This window comes from Lissotriton helveticus, chromosome 3_1 (assembly GCF_964261635.1).
Source record: "Lissotriton helveticus chromosome 3_1, aLisHel1.1, whole genome shotgun sequence".
NCBI lineage: Eukaryota > Metazoa > Chordata > Amphibia > Caudata > Salamandridae > Lissotriton > Lissotriton helveticus.
The window spans coordinates 920848537-920868464 of NC_136061.1; the positions used below are offsets into that span (position 1 = coordinate 920848537).

Sequence of the window (19928 nt, forward strand, 5' to 3'; positions counted from 1 at the left end):
CTTACTTTGCAGGGTTGTTACATGATATGCAGGTAGTGGAGAAAGAGATTGCAATCTTGAGGTATTCTAAAGAGATGTGGGATTGAGTTGTATCCTGGGAACATTTAGCAGACTCTTTTGTGATTTCACCTCCAAGCTTGGTTTGTCTTTCTATTCTGCTTATATTATAATTTTGTGGAAATAAAGAATCTATGAAGTCTCGGTGTGGTCATTTAACCAGGATTTCATGCAGCAAAAAAGGTCCTGTTTGTTAAAAGCAATGGGCTCCGCAATATCAGCAGGATATGCATTTGCTGATCTGAGGTTGTGGAACATGCACGGTAGGAAATTTAGTGGGTGTATTTTGGATGAAGGAGAGCAAGCTAAATATTGAATGTGCATGAGGTTCCTCTTATTCACTCATAGTTAATGAGCAACATTAGGCTGTGGGAGGTGTCTAATGATCAAAATAGATGTTGTCTCATAGGTCATTCGGTATACTAGCATGTCCCTCAAAATGTGGTTAAGTAAAGTCTGGGGTCTCCCGTCCCACAATTCAGTGAGCAGAAATGCGTGTATTACCTTATTACTAGTGCATTGTATATATGCTATTATGTATTGATACTCATTGTAAAAATCAGGAAGTGCTGGTACTTGGAACAGATGACTTACCTTTTACTATGGATCCCCAAGTATTGTGGCATATGCCAGTTAGCATTAAAGTATAACCCTTTTTCCAAGATTTGACTGTACCACTGATATAAAATGTGCATACAGTGTATTTCCTATTATTCCCATCGTTACATTGCCACCTCCCTTCAGCGCTATTGCTTTGTTTTTCACGCTTTAAATGACCTTTGCTTCTTTTGAAGAGCACCAAAGATATATGACAAAGTATGTCAAAGCTCTCTGGGGAAGTTAGTAGGACAAACTGTTAGTCAGCAAACATTACAATAGACAGGGATTTAGAGTTGTATAGTGTGGGGAGGCGTGGTTTGCGCCCGATGGAGATGGCGGCGTCTTCGTGACTCTTCCGGGTCGATGGGAGGGAGATAGCTCACGGCAACCTTACCTGCTGATGCACAGACCTCAAGATCAGGAATGAGGCGTGCGAACGTCGTTGGAACATGACTAGGAACTTTTTCGGCCTTCTTCGTCCCTGCACCGGCAGATGTGTACCGCGTGAGTAGTGGCGCAGCATGAGAGACGCTGCGCCCTCCATCTTGTGGAGTTGCTGACGGAGCTTGCTCCTGTGCGCCTGACGTTTCCTCACAGAATATTTTGGGTTGCATTTGAGGCATTTAAACGTCACTTTCCGGCATTCTTCAAGACAGGGGAAGCCTAGTTTTTTCCACACGCTGTGTTTTGGCCCTGTTCAGCTGGTGCTTACATCTTTTCTGAGTGTGCACTTCACCGCCGACTGAGCTCATTTCCTATGCGGTAATTATCTCGGTGGTTCCTTTGTACCTCTCAGTGGAACCTACGAGTTTGAGGCCCATTTCCAATTACATTTGTTGTGGCATCTCCTAGACAGTGACCCCAGTGACTACAGTGATATAACCTTTTTATGACACAGTTGTTTATTATGTGGTGCTGGTGGTTTCAATGACTCTGTTGCCTCATGATTAACACGTGCATTTTCCAAGGCTATTAAAGATACTATTTTTTGCAACACTTTCAAGGCTCGAAGCACCAAAAAATTTCAACCTTCAAATAACGACTTTATCTATTTGTGCTGAGATTCTGTCAACCATTTTCCTGCTGGCTTTCATTTAACAATGACGGAGATTTCTCCTCCTAAGGCATTTTTGTCCCTTTCATGACACACGTATACAATATTTATCTGATGTTATTGCATTTGCTGTTTTTTGCGCTATATGTCTAATCTCCTACTTAGCATTTATAACTTTTGTGATTCCCTGTATTTGCCACATCGCAATGTTTGCAATTTTGTGTAAATGACTTTCTACTGTTTATTTATGATTAGTTAGCGTTTAGGCCTAAAGGGAACCTATTTATCCAAATGTAGAGTGCTTTTCTTTCAGGCAGTGTATTTTTCACGTTTCTATATACACCATACTTTGACACATATTTACGTCATGGTCTTTGTGTATCAAAATATGTGTATATTGTGTATCTGAATTCACTGACTCTGTACCAGCGGCACTTATACCATAGTTTTGACTTATGGCCTTGGTTGTCATATTTCATATTTGCTCATAATATCTTTTGACCTAGATACTTCTCTTCAGCTTTTGCCTATTTGTATTGTTATTTGAGCTGTGGTGAATTGCGCTTTCATTGCTCCTCACTTATATTCTTTTGTGTAGCTTTCCTCCTTTCTTCTTAGATTTTTACTTATGGGAAAACAACTTAAAGAGAGGACTCTTTCTAACTCTTCTTAACGCAAATTCTTAATTTCCACCAGCTCCCGCTTTCAGTGTCTAGATATGGATAACACTGTCAACTCTTTGCCAAAAAGTACGTCACCAATGGGGAGCACTCCGACTGCTCATAGCAATAAAGCTTCAACTAAGAGACTGAAAAAAGACCCACCATCTCCTCCTGTACCGGCTTCTTCAGTCACCATGGAATTATTATTAGAGGAAATTAGGGCCTTGCGTCCTTTTGTTGAAGAAACTACCACCACCCTTCAGGTAACAACTTCTACTCTTCAGGAACTTTCTGAGAAGTGGTCTTGTGTAAGCATGGGCGGATTTTGCGGATCCACGATTCACGAATTTGCGGATTCACGGATCGTGGATCCGCAAAATCCGCGGATTATGCGGATCGGCGGATTTGGGGGCGGGGCTTCCTTGAGTGTGTGGGCGGGGCCAAAACGGACGGGGCTTCCATGCGAGCGCACATGCCGCTTGTGTGTATAAAAGGGGTTTGCGCTCGTGAAAGTCAAAGATGCCGCTTGTGTGTATAAAAGGTCAGAGACCGATCAGAGCAGCAGATTAAGAGACAGAAGCCCCTGGTCACAGGAACAGCACGGGGATTCCGCTCGTCAAAGTCAAAGATGCAAATGCCTCTGGCCAGCATCACTGCGGATTTTCGATGGTATATTTGGGAAGAAGGCACATCTGCCCAGCCTCCCAACGCTCACGATTTTTTTTGGGCTGATGAATGAGTCACTGCATTTGCGCTTCAACTAGTTCCAGCGACCAAGTGTGTGTTACTATGCAATCGCGCCGAAGTGCGCAGGGGTCCCTTGAGTGAAATGTCCATCATAGTGGGTAAATGGCGGGAAGACGGTGCACACCTCGAGTGTGTGGGCGGGGCCAAACGGACGGGGCTTCCATGCGAGCGCACATGCCTCTTGTGTGTATAAAAGGGGTTTGTGCTCGTGAAAGTCAAAGATGCAAATGAGTCACTGAATTTAAGCTTCAACTAGGGCACATGCTTTATTGATATCTGCAAGTGTTTCCTGTTGAGGTTTATTTTTTGTGCCAGGACCGTCGTGCCCGAATGAACCCTGCCCTTCATATTTATTCAAGATGAAGACACCACCGGTTAAATAATTTACGATGGCGCCGGCAAGCTGCCAGCGCCATCCTGCAAAAGTTACTTAATTAGCTTCAACAGGAAGCTCCAACTGATAAAATAAAGCAGGCGCTCGAGCCCCTGCTTTATCTTATCTGTTAGAGCTTCCTGTCGAAGCTAATTAAGTAACCATTTGAGGATGGCGCTGGTAGCTTGCCGGCGCCATCGTAAATTATGTTAGGCTTGAACTTTTGACCGCAAAATCCGCTCCGATCGCGGATTGCGGATTCTCGGTAAATTCGCGAGAGTTCGCGGATCGCGGATTTACCGAAAATCCGCAAAATCCGCGATCGGAGCGGATTTTGCGCTCATGCTTAGTCTTGTGTGGAAAGTCATGTCACTGCGTTGGAACACAATGTCGAATCCTTAAGTTCTTCTACAGCTAAGGTTGACTCCTTACGTTCTCAAATATCTACTTTGCATAGACAGGTTGAGAATTTGGAAAACAGGAATCGGCGTAATAACCTCCGCATTTATGGTTTGGCAGAGGGGACAGAAGGGTCAGACTCGATTTCCTTCTTTAAGTCTTTCCTACCTAAGCTGCTCAAACTTCCAGAGACCACCACCTTAAACATCCAAAGAGCACATCACTTAGGTTCTTTGCCACACCATGTCTACTCCTCCTCAACGAGTAAACCACGTGGAATGATATTGTATTTCTTGGAGTATACGGATCTATTAACGGTCTTGGCTGCCGCTAGAGCTTTGAACAGAGTTACCTGGTCTGGCAACACACTCTTCTTTGTCCAAGATTACGCTAAACCGACAGCTGATCGCCGGAAAGAATTCCTAGCAATGAGACCCCAGCTACGCTCCATTGGTGCAAAATATGGTCTCTTTCATCCTTGTCTGTTCAAGGTCACTATTAATAACAAGACCACCACTTATGATGAACCACTAAAACTAAAGAGCTTCCTCTATTCCTTCCGGAGTGACTCTATGGATACATCATCCGCATCTACTTCTGCTTAGTCTGTTTTGCTCTTTTCTTGCTCTTGCATATTTCACTCCTTCTGCACAGTTTACATACTAACTTTTGATTATGTTTTTCCCATAGGCTCTAATTTTGTATGGCTCTTATGTGTACTCTCTTAGTTCCTTATATCTCGATTTTATACTTTTCATTTCTTCTTCCTTTTATATTCTTGTTTACTTGATGTTCATTATTGTTGACTTAAGGTTATGTCCACATGCATTTATTGCTTTTGATTGTTAGCTCACAGACACTGCTTTATCTTGGTTACTATTTCTAATCTCTAGTTGTTAATGTTTTTCATATGTTCTTTTGTCTCCATTTTTATAGGTCATTGCCCTGTGTGTTTTTTCTCCCCTCATTTCATTCCTGGGGTCTGCCGAGTCTTCTCTCCTTCCCGCCTTCCCTTACGAGTTACGAACCCGTCATTGTCCTATGTGGCCTCCATCCTCCCTACTCGTACATGTCCTGGATGTTCTGTAAGTCATATCTCTCCCTTCATTTCTTTCTTCTATGTCTTTTTCTTTTCTTGCTTTTCTCGTCTTCTTGTCCCTTGGATCCTAGTCTTTTTTCGGCTTTTTCCTCTTCTCTTATTTCTTCCTGGACGATTTCCTGTTCTCTCTCTTTTTCTCCTGTTTTCTTCATTCTCTTGTGTCTTCCATCATTCGCTCTTTCACTTGCTTTAATTGTTATTGAATACAGTTTTTTTTCCATCGGTTACTATATTGAATGCTATTTTTCGATTATTCTTAATTTTTTCTGCATACAAAAATGTTGTATTATGTACTTTTTATGTATACCCTCTTTAAGAGTTTTTCGCCGCTTATTCTTAATATATTGTATTGATTGTTATGCATTCATTTTTAATTCTCTTATATTGTTGCTTTGCCTTAACCAGCTTAGTATGTACTTTCTGTGTTTTGTTGAATGCCTTTAAAATTGTTTCCTGGAACGTTAGAGGTTTGCACTCCCCCATAAAGAGGCAGAGAGTCTTAACACACCTAGCCAAGCTTAAAACAGATATTGCTTGTCTACAAGAATGACACCTCTCACCCGAAGAATCTGTCAAACTCAAAAGCGGTTGGGTTGGGGAGGTCTTCTTTTCTCCAGGTGACGGAAAGCGTAATGGAGTTCTCATTTTATTTCATAAATACCTCTCAGTCAAGATAGTCTCTAACTCAGCAGATCAGCTTGGTAGATGGGTTTTAGTTAAATTTGTTGTGGATAACACTCCAGTTTCCCTTCTAAACATTTATGCTCCAACTACAGGGGACGCCTCTTTTTGGTCTTCTTTATCTCCTCACATTACACAACATTATGAGGACAATTTCATTCTGGCGGGAGATTGTAATGAAGTTTTTGACCCCTTTCTAGATAGGCACTCTACCAGCACATACACTCCCCATAAGTCATAAAAATCTTTCAAAAAACTCATTCATCAGTTTAAACTTATTGATGCTTGGAGATTATGTAATCCCACTCTAAGAGAGTACTCTTTTTTCTCTCCGCCTCACCAGACTCAATCTCGATTAGATTACTTTTTTATCTCACATCATCTTTCTCAATCTTTGTTTGCCTCTGACATTGGTTATATTTTGATCTCGGATCACGCACCAGTTTCCATTCACCTTGATATTCAATAATTCCCTGCTTCTTGATTCTGATTTTGTTTCATCCTTCACTGCCTTTTTTCATGACTTTTTCCTACGAAATGAATCCACCAAGGTGCCCTTTCCTGTTGTGTGGGATGCTTTTAAGGCATCCGCTACAGATTTTATTATTGGGTACGTCTCCCGTAAACGTAAGAAAGCAGAACAAATCACTAATGACCTTTTCTCCAAGATTAAGAAATTGGAACATTCTTACTTTGCTTCTAAATCTAAAGAATGTTTACATGAGCTCATAGCTACTAAATTACAATTTAACAAGGATACTACAAATAATGCTTCCAATTATTTATTGCGCTCCAGTGCTAAATTTTACGGGGGTCAAAATAAGGCTGGCAAACTATTGGCAAATTATTTGAAAGTCAAGAAGAATAGGACTAATATAGATAATATTTATGGTCAAGATTCTGTTTTGAGACATAAAGATGCAGATATCTTACAGGAATTTCTTCAATTTTACAAAACATTATATTCTTCTGAAGCAACTTTCACGACCCAGGATATATGTCAGTACTTTTCAGACATTGAGTCACCTTTCGCTACCCCTCCTGACCTCTCTCCATTAAAATCAGATATGACTAAGAAATAACTTCTTGGTGCTTTGAAATCTCTCAAAAAAGATAAGGCCCCCGTTCCAGATGGTTTCACAGTGGAATTTTTTCTCCATTTCTCGGCATTACTTATCCCAAAACTACGTATACTTCTCTCCACTTTTCTAGATTCTGGTTCTTCCTCAGGCTCCTTTTCCGACGCTCTCATTTGCATTCTTCCCAAACCAGGCAAAGACCCACAGCACTGTAAAAACTATAGACCCATTTCCCTAGTAAATATAGATTACAAGATATTTTCTAAAACTTTGGCTCTCCGTTTAGAATCCTTTTTACCAGATTTATTGGGGAAAGAACAGTCTGGTTTCGTCAAGGGCAGACTGCTTTCGGATAACACTAGACTATTCTTCGATATTCTCTCTAAGACTTCACATTCTTCTCACTCTCTCGCTGCAATTGCCTTAGACGCGGAAAAGGCTTTTGATAGAGTCGAGTGACCGTATCTTTTCCAAACGTTGAAGTGGTTCGGCTTTGGCCCAAAAATTTCTACCCTCATCTCTCTCTTATACTCACATCCCAGAGCAGCTATTGCGGCGAATGGTGGTATCTCTTCTTATTTCTCCCTTGGTAGAGGGGTTCGTCAGGGATGTCCTCTTTCGCCTTTCTTATTCAATCTCGCCTTAGAACCCTTCCTACTGCGCATTCGCCAAAACACTGCCATAAAGGTTCCAGCAGTCCACAACTAAAATGGCGGCGTACGCTGATGACGTTCTATTATTCTTGTCTGAACCCACGACTTCTTTACCTGCCTTTTTGACTGAAGTCAACTCATTTGCCTCTGTCTCTGGCTACAAATTAAATAAAGATAAGTGCGAGATTTTACCCTTGACTAAATTCACTTATAAATCGGATTTCACTACTTCGGTTTTCACATGGAATCCTAATTGTATCAAATATTTGGGTCTTCACTTTATTCCTACTCTTTCAGGTTCGGTTTCACGTTGCATGGAAGGTTGCTTAAAAAAATTGACGGACCTTACCACAAAAGGGCATCCTTTATATTTATCTTGGTGGGGTAGATTGGACACTATCAAAATGATGCTTTCCCCCTTGGTTTATTCACAATTTCCAATAATCCGTTCTCTATCCCTTTATTTCATTTCAAGAAAATGAATTCTATCTTATCTTCGTTCCTATGGGGGCGCAAAAAGGCTCGCATGTCTATATCTAAATTAACGTGTCCGAAAGCAGAGGGTAGGGTAAACTTTCTGAATTTTTCTCTGTATCACAAATCCTTTCTATTGAACCAAGCATCTAGATGGTTTGAAGATTCTTCCACATTCTCTCCCTTGTGGACATCGCTAGAATTGGCATATATTTCTCCCTTGTCTTTTCTGGAGTACCTCTCTTTCTCTCGTCCACCACATTCTATTTCCACTCCGATTCTCAAATACACTTCTAAAATTCTGCCATCCCCCTTAATCTCCTCCTTTTTTGAACAACCTATTTGGCATCACTCATCGATTTTAATTAATAACAAACCATTTTTTTGGAAGTCTTGGAGAAGTCGTGGTCTCATATAGGTACATAAATTATTCCAGCAATCTCGTATTATTCCTTTCTCAGAAGCCACGGCATCTTTTCATCTCCCTTCCTCTTTTCGTGCTAGGTATCTCAAATTAACACAAGCACTTCAATCAACATATGAATCGCACATCACGTTGCCTTCCACGTCACCTCAGGAGTCTCCTATCATGTCTCAATTGCGCACTCTACATATCAGAGGGACTAGGGCGTCCAAGATTTATTCTTTGCTACACGCACCAGCATCACCACGTACAAAGACTAAAGTGGAAGAAGCATGGGAAGGGGACATGGGCTCATGGTCTACTGAGTTATGGGACAAGCTGTGGGTAAGGTTACTGAAATCCTCCAGGGCTGCAAATACTGATCAGACTTTGTTTTTAATTTATAATCAACTCTTACTTTCCCCACTTACTCTTAGTAAAAGATACCCCGACTTGTCACATACATGTTGGACTTGCTCTGCACCTCATGCGGATTTGCTACACTTGCTTTTCAATTGTACTCCGGTTCACATGTTTTGGGTTAAGGTGTGGTCTCAAATTAATAATATCTTTTCCACTACACACCCTTTTCATATATCTCATATTTTTCTAGGTAGTCTATCCCCTATTTGGGATCACTGCACTTTCAGCATAAAAATATTTGACCTGCTTATTGCAGTAGCTTTTCAACAGATTACTAAGGCTTGGAAGGATCTCACTAAACTCTCGTATCAGGCTTGGTGGTACGCTGTATGTTACAACCATAGGCTAGACACAACGTTTGTTTATCCACTCGCTTTGGCCCCAAAACGAAAACAGCTGTGGAATACAGTCACTTCATTTTTTGATACATGTGCTCTCCGCTCTCTGCCTAAATCCCTCTTTCAACAGGAAGTCGCTAAACCTCCATGAGTTCCCTTCGTTGCTTTACTTACTTCCTATTAACAAACATTTTATCATCCTTTAGTTTATCATACATCAACAATTGTTGCATATTTTATTATTGCTGGTTCTGTCTGTAGTTTATTTCCTTTGGAATGTCTCTTTTATTTATTTTATTGTATACTTTCTCTTTGCATTGATATCTTTAATTTGTATAAGTGAATTATATGACTGTTAATAAAATATAACTGAACTTAAAAAAGAGTTGTATAGTGTATTAGTTTCCTTCAAATATAGCGTATGAATGTTCAAGTATGTATAGCTTACTTTCTTAGCAAGGTCCAAATAGGAAAATGAGCAGCAGTAGAGATCCTGGGGTAAAGAACACTCTGTTCTACCAAACAACATTAATCCTGTCATCAATTTCCACCTATTAGACATTATGAATACATGTATAGATGTTCTTATGGCATGTTTGCAGAATATAACTGTAGTAGTGTTCATAAGAAAATCAGTTATGGTTGACTTTCACATCACACATCAATGCACAGCACAATCCATTATAGGTATTGACTCCTTATGTATATTGACTTTTGGTTGATCGAAAATATTTTTGTTTTGTTAGATTAAGGGCCTGATTACAATTACGGCAGTCCTGGGACCACCATGCACATGGATGGTGGTCCGGCCTCCGCCATCATTTCAAACCTCCCACTCGATTAAGATGGTGGCGCTGGGACCGCCACAAGACTGCCACCACAAGCATCCCCCGGCAGTGGGAAAAGCAGGCTGGATTGACAGTGGTGACGATTCCAGTACAGCCGGGCAGAATACAACCTGCTTTTCCACAGAGCATTTCATGACGGGGACCCCGCCCTGAAAGGCTTGGCAGAAAGGCATGTAAAGGGCCCCCCAGCAGGGCCCCCGGGCAAATCTGCACATGGGTGTGTGTGCATGGAACACATGATGTGCCCCCGAAAAGTGCACTGTCGTGCATGCAATGTGTGGCATGCATGACATGGTGCATACCACAATGTCCACGGACGTGCTGGAGGCACAGTCACAGCAGCAGTATGCTTTTTTGGCTTCATTCCCACCGCTGATGCTGCTGCCAACACTCCGCCAATCCTGGATTACTGTTGTAATCTGGCGAACGGCAATGCCGATGGCCTGGCGGTCTTCCTGGGACAGCCATGGTGGCAGTTCTACAGGAAAACTGAAAAATTCATAATAAGGGTCTAAGTTTTTATATGCAACTGTAGCAGCCAGACAACTAACAACCTAAGAAGGAGAGATACTCTTGGTCTTAATGTTACAAGTCCTTTAAGAACTGGCAAACAATGTTTACATATTTTCCCCACACATTCTGCATATTGCAGGTTCCACAGGAAGTAGTGTCTAGCAACTAGCAGCACACTCAAATCCCAAAGGAAATTGTAATAATTAGCTGGTTTTCCAACTCTTTGAAAGATATTAATCCTTTGGGAGGAAAAACACCTGCAGTCCGCCAAAGAATACCTTTAGAATCAAATACAGCAGACATTGTTCTGATGATTACTGCACTGCCCAGTCAGTACACAAAAGTCACTGAAGATTAGGGAAACAGGGATCATTTGGAGAAGTAGGAGTAGGTGTCAGATATTGAGAGCAGATCAAATGTATGGGTGCAGAATGCATAATCAGGCAGTTTAATTCTGATTGTATGTCTGCCACTTTAGATTAGCTGAGGGGTCATAGTTTTGTCGCCATTGCCAATTCGGGTAACAAATTGTTCCTATCAGTGTGTTAAAGTCTGAGGAAACCAGGTGTTCCATGGTTTTAAAGGTCTCTTGCTGTAGAATTTTAATGTTGTTTCTGTTCTAAAGCATAAGTTAAGTGTTGGGTTTAACAGCTCGAAGGTCAAACTATTGGCTTTACCAAAATGTTTTTGCCCGGCGCCTAAAACGCATACATCAAGTTACAAGCACAAGCACGACTGACAATCTTACAATGGGTTTTCTAAGGAAAGGCCATTCCAAGATAGCTGCATGCATCCTGATTGCGTTTAACAATACAACGGTAAATTAAAATGTATGAAAAGTTCATTGGCAGTAGACGTGAAGCACAAAAAAGCATGCTAGTGGCCCAGCAGCACTGTTAGGTTGCTGGACCAGCATAATGAAAAGAAAAGAACATTTAAAAAAATAGAACACAGACGCAGCAGCGAGCATCTGAGAGCCAGGGGTAGCAAAAGGGAAACCTATGTGATGGAAAAAAACAAGGAGAGAGAGAACAAGGAAACACATGAACTTTTTTTAAATGGCAAAGCCAATAGGTTCCACCTATGTGAAAGCTATTGGCTTTGCTGCATGGCTAAATGTAAAGTTAGAAAAAAAGCACCTTTTTTTTCTTGTGGCAGGTGAGGGGGCAACGTACACAACGGGAGAGTGGGACATTGAAGGGAAGAAGTAACATGGACAACAGGAGGGTTGGATATGCATGGAAAGAAGCTACATAGAGACGGGTGGAGGATGGGAGGGTAAGAAGAAACGTGGACTATGGTGGGGGTGCGAGGCTTAGAAGCAATACAGACAAGGAGTGGAGTGGTGTGGCTCATTGGTTAGAGGCGGCAGACCCGGGAGCAGAGGACGGCCCAGGACCAGGGTTCAATTTCCGACGCGGCAGGGTCTTGGACCAGGGTCAACGGACTCGATAATTCTCGCCTCGGTGCCTACTCTAACTAGGGATCACACTCGGCAACTCTGGGCATTAGCTTGCCTCATCTCCACAACGGCCCCCACATACGCCGGGGATGCCTGATTTCACCTTGGAGATACCCAGTAGGGACCATCTCACAGGGAAAGTCAGGACGGGTTCCCCAGCGGTCTACAGCGCAGAGATACTCCTTCGGGAGTCGATTCTAGCGCTTTACAAACCCACAATCAATCAATCAATCAAGGGTGGAGGTGAGAAGGGAAGAAGTAACACGAACAACGTGTGAGGGTGGGAGGCGATGAAGCAACAGGTTGGGAGGGGAATGGATGAAAAGAATAAAGAAAATAGTACCTGAATCACAGAGAACAGTGAATGGACAGCAGAAGGTCACTAATCAAACCAAATCAACCATTACTTGGTTCATGCTCTAAATAAAAGAACAGGAAGTGGCATCAACAAGTGCTAGCCAATCAGGGGACAGCAAATAAGAGTGACAAAGAAGGCAACAAATGGTAAGCAATGGGCAGGCTCCAAGCACCTAAACATCTCGCACCAACAGCGCATGCAATGTTGATGGGCAAGACCTAAAATGAGTCCTCAAAATTATGCAGTGGAAGAATACAATTCACTTAGTCAAAACACTGTGATACCAAAGTGCCCCTTGTGGGACGAATACAAAAATACAGAGGAATCTCATTGAATCAAGAGGAGACAACTAGTGCAGACAAGAAAGCTATCAACCATGAGCAAAACCCACTCTAAATATATAAATATGTGTTAAGGACTTCGAAACAAAAGATCTGCCGTTAGACAACTGTATATGAAACCTAATGACAGAACCAAATGATTATGAAAAAATACACAATTAATAGATAGATGAAGATTATCTGAAACACTGACACACATTTTTTTATAGAAAAAGTGTTTGTCTTACATCATAGTGATTTGGTGCGGGTGTTGGCTTTCTTTCTACCTTCAGAGCAAGAGGTCGACGGAACATGTGTGAATATCCCTTACTGAAGTCATTACGGGTCATAAGTCTTTGTGGAATGCAGTATGCATTTGCTGCAGGGGTACTTGCTATCCTGCTTCGGGAAACGCGAGACACCTGTGGAAATTATGAACAAAATATAAATTCCAATGGCAAAAATCCAGTCATAGGGTCTTTCGTAAAATAAATATAAATATGACCACATCTCTTAAGGCTCACGCAATGTGCATCAAAATTTTACAGAATTGATTGAAAAGTGTACTATTTGAATGACTAACAATGTATGATACCTTTATTACTTTTACTTTGGGGCACATGTACGACCATTTCAAGCTGTCCTAAATGGAGATTTGGCACGTTTGCGACCGCTAAAACTGCTTTTGCCATGTACCCGCCCAATTTTGTAAGGCGGTAACTTATTACCAACTTGCAAAATAGGGTTTGCGCGTCACTATTGGGAAGGAGCGTGCTTGTCTCTTCCTAATACGTAGTAGAAGGGGATGTACGACAGATTTTTGACAGGAATGCAGTCGCACACCAAACGCAGTTTACTGTCTCCTATAAGTAGGTGGTAAGCCAGCTGCAAATGGGCAAGGGTCCTCAGGGGAGCCCCTTTCTGAATGGTTGAGAAAATGTTTTTTAAGATCCGGCAGTAGTCCCACAGACCACTTTCTACTCTGAAAAAATGAAAAGGAAACTTTTCATTTTTATTTTTTAAATGTATCCTATTTCCCTGTATGGAATTAGGTGAGAAAATATGTGAGAAAACATAATTGTTTTATTTAAAAAGGAATCACAGGCATGGTGGTTTGCTGACACAGCAGGTCATGATCCCTGTGATTACAGGCCATTCCCAATGGGAAGCAAATTGCGAATTACCTTATGAATACTAAAGAGGTAGGTCATTGGCAACACCATTGGAAATTGCTAAATGTGTCTGAGACAAATTTGAGAGTCACTAAAAATCGCTATTTGCGAGTTGAAAAATGAAATGGTCATACATGTGGCCCAAGATGTATTATAGAGAAAAGCAGATGATCCTCCCCAGAATGTTCTGGAAAAAATGTAGTCACTTATTTGTGGTTTGAAGTGCAATACGAAAGAGAAATAAAAATCAAAGTGTGCAAATTATACCAAAAATTCAAACTATTTAAAATTTAAAAGTGTAGAAAAATAGAATAAAACACAAGTTCTTCATTAACAGAAAACAAAGTGAAAGAGACTGATCAAGTGAAAACAAACTCAACGCAATAATGTAACAAACTTAACATCTCTATGCTGCCTCATTTATCGCTTAAATAGGCATTTACTTGAGAGCAATAACATAGCTCTTAACTCCAAAATTGTTATTGACATCAAACCTGTTAATCTAGCTTTACAACTGACACCCACGTCATTTTGATTCCAAACTAGAGGTCTAAGTTGATACTATTTTGGAATTAAAGGGATCAAAAAGTCTGGAATAATAGAGGTTGCATTCCAAAACTATAAATAAGGGCATAATATTTATGTGGAAATCTGCAACTGCATTGCAACATAATTTTAATTTGTTTTGCATTGACTTTCCTATAAATGTAATGTTGCCTCCAAATCCTCTCTGATAGAATATCTAAACTGTATTTGTAGTAATGTAAAATCATTATGTTCCCTTTTAAGGCTATGAAAGTAAAATAATTGTCCCATTTTATCACAGACAAAAAGTGCAGCTAATATCAGCTCAATAAAATAATAACCTTCTGTAATCTAAGGAAGCACAGCAAGTGAGTCCACCACAAGTGTGTTTGGCATTAATTACCACCCTATGGCTGTAATTAGAGATTTTACAAGGGTTTTCCAATTATATTTGCAAATCCGGGGATTAAAAGGGATCTAGGTGATGAGGTAAACTGACAAATTTAAGAGCCAATTATGAAGAAAAATGCATCTTACAATGTGCTGCCATTTATGAAGGGAATATTATGAATAATACCAGAATTAAGTAATATTCCTGTCAATCCTAACCGCATAGTTCACACTATCCAAAAGCTGAACCCTAATCAGAGCTCAATAGCTAACCTTCATATTAGTCCTTGCCCTATCCCTTACTCTAAACATAACTTTAGGTACAACCTTATCCTAACCGAACCTAACTCAGTCCTATCCCTTTCCCTAATTTAAACCTTGGTCATAAACTAAGGGCCTGATTAGGATGTTGGTTGGTAAGCCTTCGACTGTCATCGGAGGCTTACGAACCGACAGCCTTGGTTTGAAGTATGGCCGTCATATTACAATGATGGCAGTCGGAGTCCAAACCCGCCGGTCTATGTGACTGGCTTCCGACGGGCTCAAGAAGCATGTGGGCCAGTCGGAACCACCACATAATCCCTTATGGACAGCAATTCTGCAAACAGGATTATGATGTTGGTTTCCAACAGACTTTCCATGTAGGGCTTTCTGACATGGAAAGCCTGTCGGAAAGTGAATTGAGGGCCCCTAGCAGGGGCCCCTTCCCTCTGCAGCCTCCAGTTGTTGGCATGGGGGGCACCTACGGTGGTCCTTTGTAAATCCCTGCACCATGTAGCAGGCACTCATGGTGCCTGTCACACGGTGCAGAGATTTACAGTAACTCCCATTTCTCTATAGGAGCTTATGCTGCCGGCGGTTTCTGACCATCGCACAAGCCGTAGGGAAATGGGAGTTTGTGACTGCACCATGTGAGGTCGCATCGTAATTGCGGTTTCGGAATGCCAACCCGAGGTCGGTCAGTTTAGAAACAGCAGAGATGTGAGTCGGAGGCAACTCAGACCAACATCATAATCAGACCACATCCAAACATGAAATATACTTTCTTGTGTAAACATAGAGACATCATAGACTGATTTAAAGCTAATGAAACTCAGTCTTGGGGATTAGAAGCAGGTGAAGATACAGTTCTTTGAGATAAACCAGCTAACATTGATTGGATGGATTCCCAGCTATAGAGCAGGGGTATCCAACATAGGTCTAGGAATGCTTGATCTTATTGATGTTAACAAACTTACATACAATGACCCTAAATTGACCTAATTTACATAGTCAGTGAATATCCTAAGAACCTGTCATGGATGCAGAGCCCCTTCCCCTACTTTGCTGGGTTACCTCTGGTGATGTGCTACCTGAGCTTCACTTATGGCTCTGTTTTATCTATGAAGAAGAACAAGATCCACCACTAGGACTAGGAACGGCATAGTTAGTTTTACTTACCTTGGAAGGGAAATATCCTGTGCCTTTCTTTGACAGGGATGTGCTGGTTATATCCGCTGACTTGTGAGTGACATTATAAAACCCTGGGCCTGGATTTTCATTCTAGCACAAAAGAAAGCATAACACGTGAGAAACAAAGTGTATATGTGTCACTTCACCTGTTTTCCACAAACACCAATCCTCTGACGAACTCAACAGCACAATCTACAAACACACTTCCCAGCCAAGCTCAGGAGTATTTCTTACCTACACATGAACAATTCCACATAACCGCTTCAAAGCTAGCCTAGAACATGATAAAACTGAGATCAATGTGAATGCCAATCAGGCAACACTATGCACTACCTCTATGCTGATGTTCTAGGTAGGATAAATATGCTTCCCTCTGCTTTTGAACAGGGTAGCTATTATCTATCACCAAATCGCAAATTGTTTGTTTGCAACTAAATACGTATTCAGGCTTGTCCCTTCCACATAATGTTTCGGAATGGGGTGTATTAATGTTTTGTGACCAAAATCCAGTCCGAAGATATTAACATTTTACTAACTACACAAATGTAGTGTTGACCCCTTTCCCTTTGTGAAATTTGGTAAAAACACATTGTAATAGTAGGCAGTGATCCTTCAAGCAATGCCTACTCTTAAAAAATGTTATTTAAACTTTTCCTGTTTTTTTAACCACATACCGTTTTTATTTAAGGAAAACTACTACATTTAAAAAAAGAGTGTTTTATTTAAAAGCAATCACAGACATAGAGGTCTGCAGACCCCAAAAGGCCACCATTCATTTGACGGCTGTGAATCATAATGGGTCGCAATTTGCGACATAGCTCATTATTATTAATGAGGTAGGTCAAACTGCAAACCACTACAATTCAGTATTTTGCAAACCCATCTATTAGTACATAAGTTGAGTTGCAAAATACGACATTGGTCGCCAAAATACTTGTCGCAAATTGCATCCAATTTTTTAGACCAGTGCTTCATTCATCTTGGCCCATAGAGAGAAGTGGAAAAACTGCAGGAAATGAAGCCGGCTAATTACAGCTCTTCCCTACTGTCAGTATGTTGTTGTGACACCCTTCTGCCTGTCCAAGCTTCTCAAGGTTCCAGCATTAATTAAGTGAGTTTTCTGGCACAACATCTAGTCTCAAACAGATAATTAAGTATCGGCAAACTGGCAAAGCATTTTATCCCAATGCACAGTCTTGGTGCGCAGATCCGCACTTCTCTCTTCCCGCTGCCTATTGCTTGTGGGTGGTGCCCTCAATATAGTGCTCTGAGGCACAGAAGTGGCAAAGCCAAAGCACTGTTGACGCAGGCTGCAGGAGACACACCTGATACAGGAGGCCCTGAAGACGCACCTACAATTTTCAGAGAAAATGCAAATCTTACTCAGAAGTAGGTGTGCTTGCAGTAGGTGGTGACATTGAAGAGTGAACAATTAGGAGGAGCAGAGTGAGAAGGTTGAGCTGCATGATTGACACCTATGAATCAGCTTTTTTGTTTTACCTAGCACCTATTACCAGTGTTTTGTAAAGAAGTTTTTTTAGCTTGATGGCCTTATATACTTATTGCGGGTAATAATGACTGTTTAATTGTGCCCCCATTCTCTGCCTTATCAGGCACCCACTTGCTGTAGTACAAGAGGTCTTTCACCTACAGATCAACTCATAAATACTAAGTGAACATATTACCATGATCAAAATATCATGACTACAAAATATTTTGGATAAAAACAGCAAAAGTAAATATATCTTTTTTACAATAATATCAATGTTTAAAATATTGTTTACTGTAATATATCTTATTATGTTGTTTATGGTACTAAATTATGTATTGTTATATTGTCTATATTACTGTGAGATGTATTTTGAATACATATTAAATATTATTGCAATGTATATTTTTTATTTCGGTTGCTGGGATCATTGGATGATTGATTAGGCATTATTTTTTAATAAACAGTATATCAATTCATGTCAAGTCAAGAATAACTTTATTTCAGTTCAAAGAACCATTAAAAGATTACCAATTTCAGAAAATATACCATACATTAGACATCAGCAGTAAAAAGTTTAAAAGCAATTCATAAAATTCCAGGTATATCATGTTATTTCTTTTTTTCCTTAAAAAAAAGTAAATGTAAGCGTTAAACTGTTGCCCTACTGATCTTGTACAATTTTACTCCTAATGCTTTCTGCTCGTGATAGAACCCCGTATATAATTACCGCAATGCAAATGTTAGCTGTTGCCAGTGTGTGCAAAGAATTAAAACCATCAATATACGAACAAGGGCGAATATTCCTTGATAATGTTGGCAAAAATCTCGTCCTCATCGATTTATACAATGTGCAAATTAATACAAAGTGCATTATCCTTTGACTGGAAGAATTATCAAACGGATAGGGCATGAGCCTGCTTGTCCACCCTTCTTGGCGTGGAAATGCCAACAAAAAGTGCACAGTGCATAAGCGGGACCTTATTAGACAAAATCTAAACTGAGAGTTGATAGAAAAAGTTAAATAAAATTGTAGCAAAGCCAGAAACAAGTGGGGCCCTCCCATATTACCATGTTGCTGTTGACTGCGCATTTTGCACCTAGTGCAATACGCCTCTTTAATGATGAGCTTGGCAATTAGAGTGACTTATAATTTGTCGAATCTTTTTTTTAATCTTTGAGAAAGCCTGCTTTTTCCAAGTACTCCCACTCCATCCTCCTCAGTTCCGTCTTTCTATATGCGATCACCTTGTTATATTTATGCCTTGTTATTTTAATTAACTCTCAATCACGGGGGATGACACACAGGGCACTTTATAATTCCTTGTGGGCCTTCAAGCATTAGGTGTTAAACCATCGCACCTCTAAAGGGTGCTTTTGGGTGACAATTCTGGTCAGCCTCTGAGCTATGTCACAACAAAGTAACTCAAATTTCCGAACCAGTCCTGCCGAGGAGGAATCTAGCTGCAAGAACCCCTCTATTAAATCATAATTACTTATAATAATATCTTCCTCAAACTGTAAAGAGTTTACCTGTCCCAAGTTCAATCTGATTCTTTTATTGGAGTTATATTGAATTGGAAGTTCATCTATATGCCCCATTTTTGGTTTTAAGTTAAGAGAAACAATAAGAGGATAGTGATCCCTTGCACAGCTTTGCTTAACCATAAAATCCTGAACGAGAGTGGTAAAATTCTTTGTCATTAGCATGAAATTAAAAGACCTAACCCCACCACTGCCAATGAAGGATGAGTACTGCGAGAAAAGATTGCAGTCATAATTGTTTAAAAAACTTAGATCATTTGCCACAAGAATAGACCTTAGGGCTTCACCATGAGAAGAGTGAATAAAGAGAGCCAAGGCCTGACCCTCGGTGTCTTCCAGCCCACACACAGGCTGAGAGCTGTACTTACAATTTGTACAAATAAATCCCCAACCTATAAAATACATAATGGCTGCCAATTCGAGGTGGCTTGGGTAGTTTCCATTTGCAGGGCCTCTATTACTTGAAAATTGTCTTTGTCAAAGAAGTTATGGTATCAATTCACCAATAGTATTTTAACCTTGCCCAGACCAGAGATTGTTATTAATTGGTACCAAGGGGATGTGCTTATACATTTGGCTTTTACAAATCCATATTTTACCGCAATAAGTACCACAATACCACCCTTGGCTCTTCCTGATGGAGACGGGGTTGCAGGGACGGAAAAAGAGCAGTAACCATCAATAAAGATGTCGTCTGATGACCAGGTTTCTTGTTGACATAAGAGGTCGAAACCTCTAATAAAGTCCAACAAGTCCTCATTCCCCAGTTTTGAACGAATACCTGCTATATTCCATGATAGGATTTTAAAAAT

General features: G+C 40.6%; 1 protein-coding gene across 2 annotated transcripts in view; it reads right to left on the reverse strand.

The window, feature by feature from the left end:
• STPG1 (sperm tail PG-rich repeat containing 1) overlaps positions 1–19928 on the reverse strand; it is a 351715-nt gene that overhangs the window by 176496 nt on the left and 155291 nt on the right. For both annotated transcript variants that reach the window (XM_078683800.1, XM_078683799.1), the window contains 2 exons: positions 16071–16172; positions 12792–12965 (listed from right to left, as the gene is read on the reverse strand). In XM_078683800.1, the coding sequence (XP_078539926.1) occupies positions 12792–12965; positions 16071–16172 (276 nt within the window). The remainder of the gene's footprint in view (positions 1–12791; positions 12966–16070; positions 16173–19928) is intronic.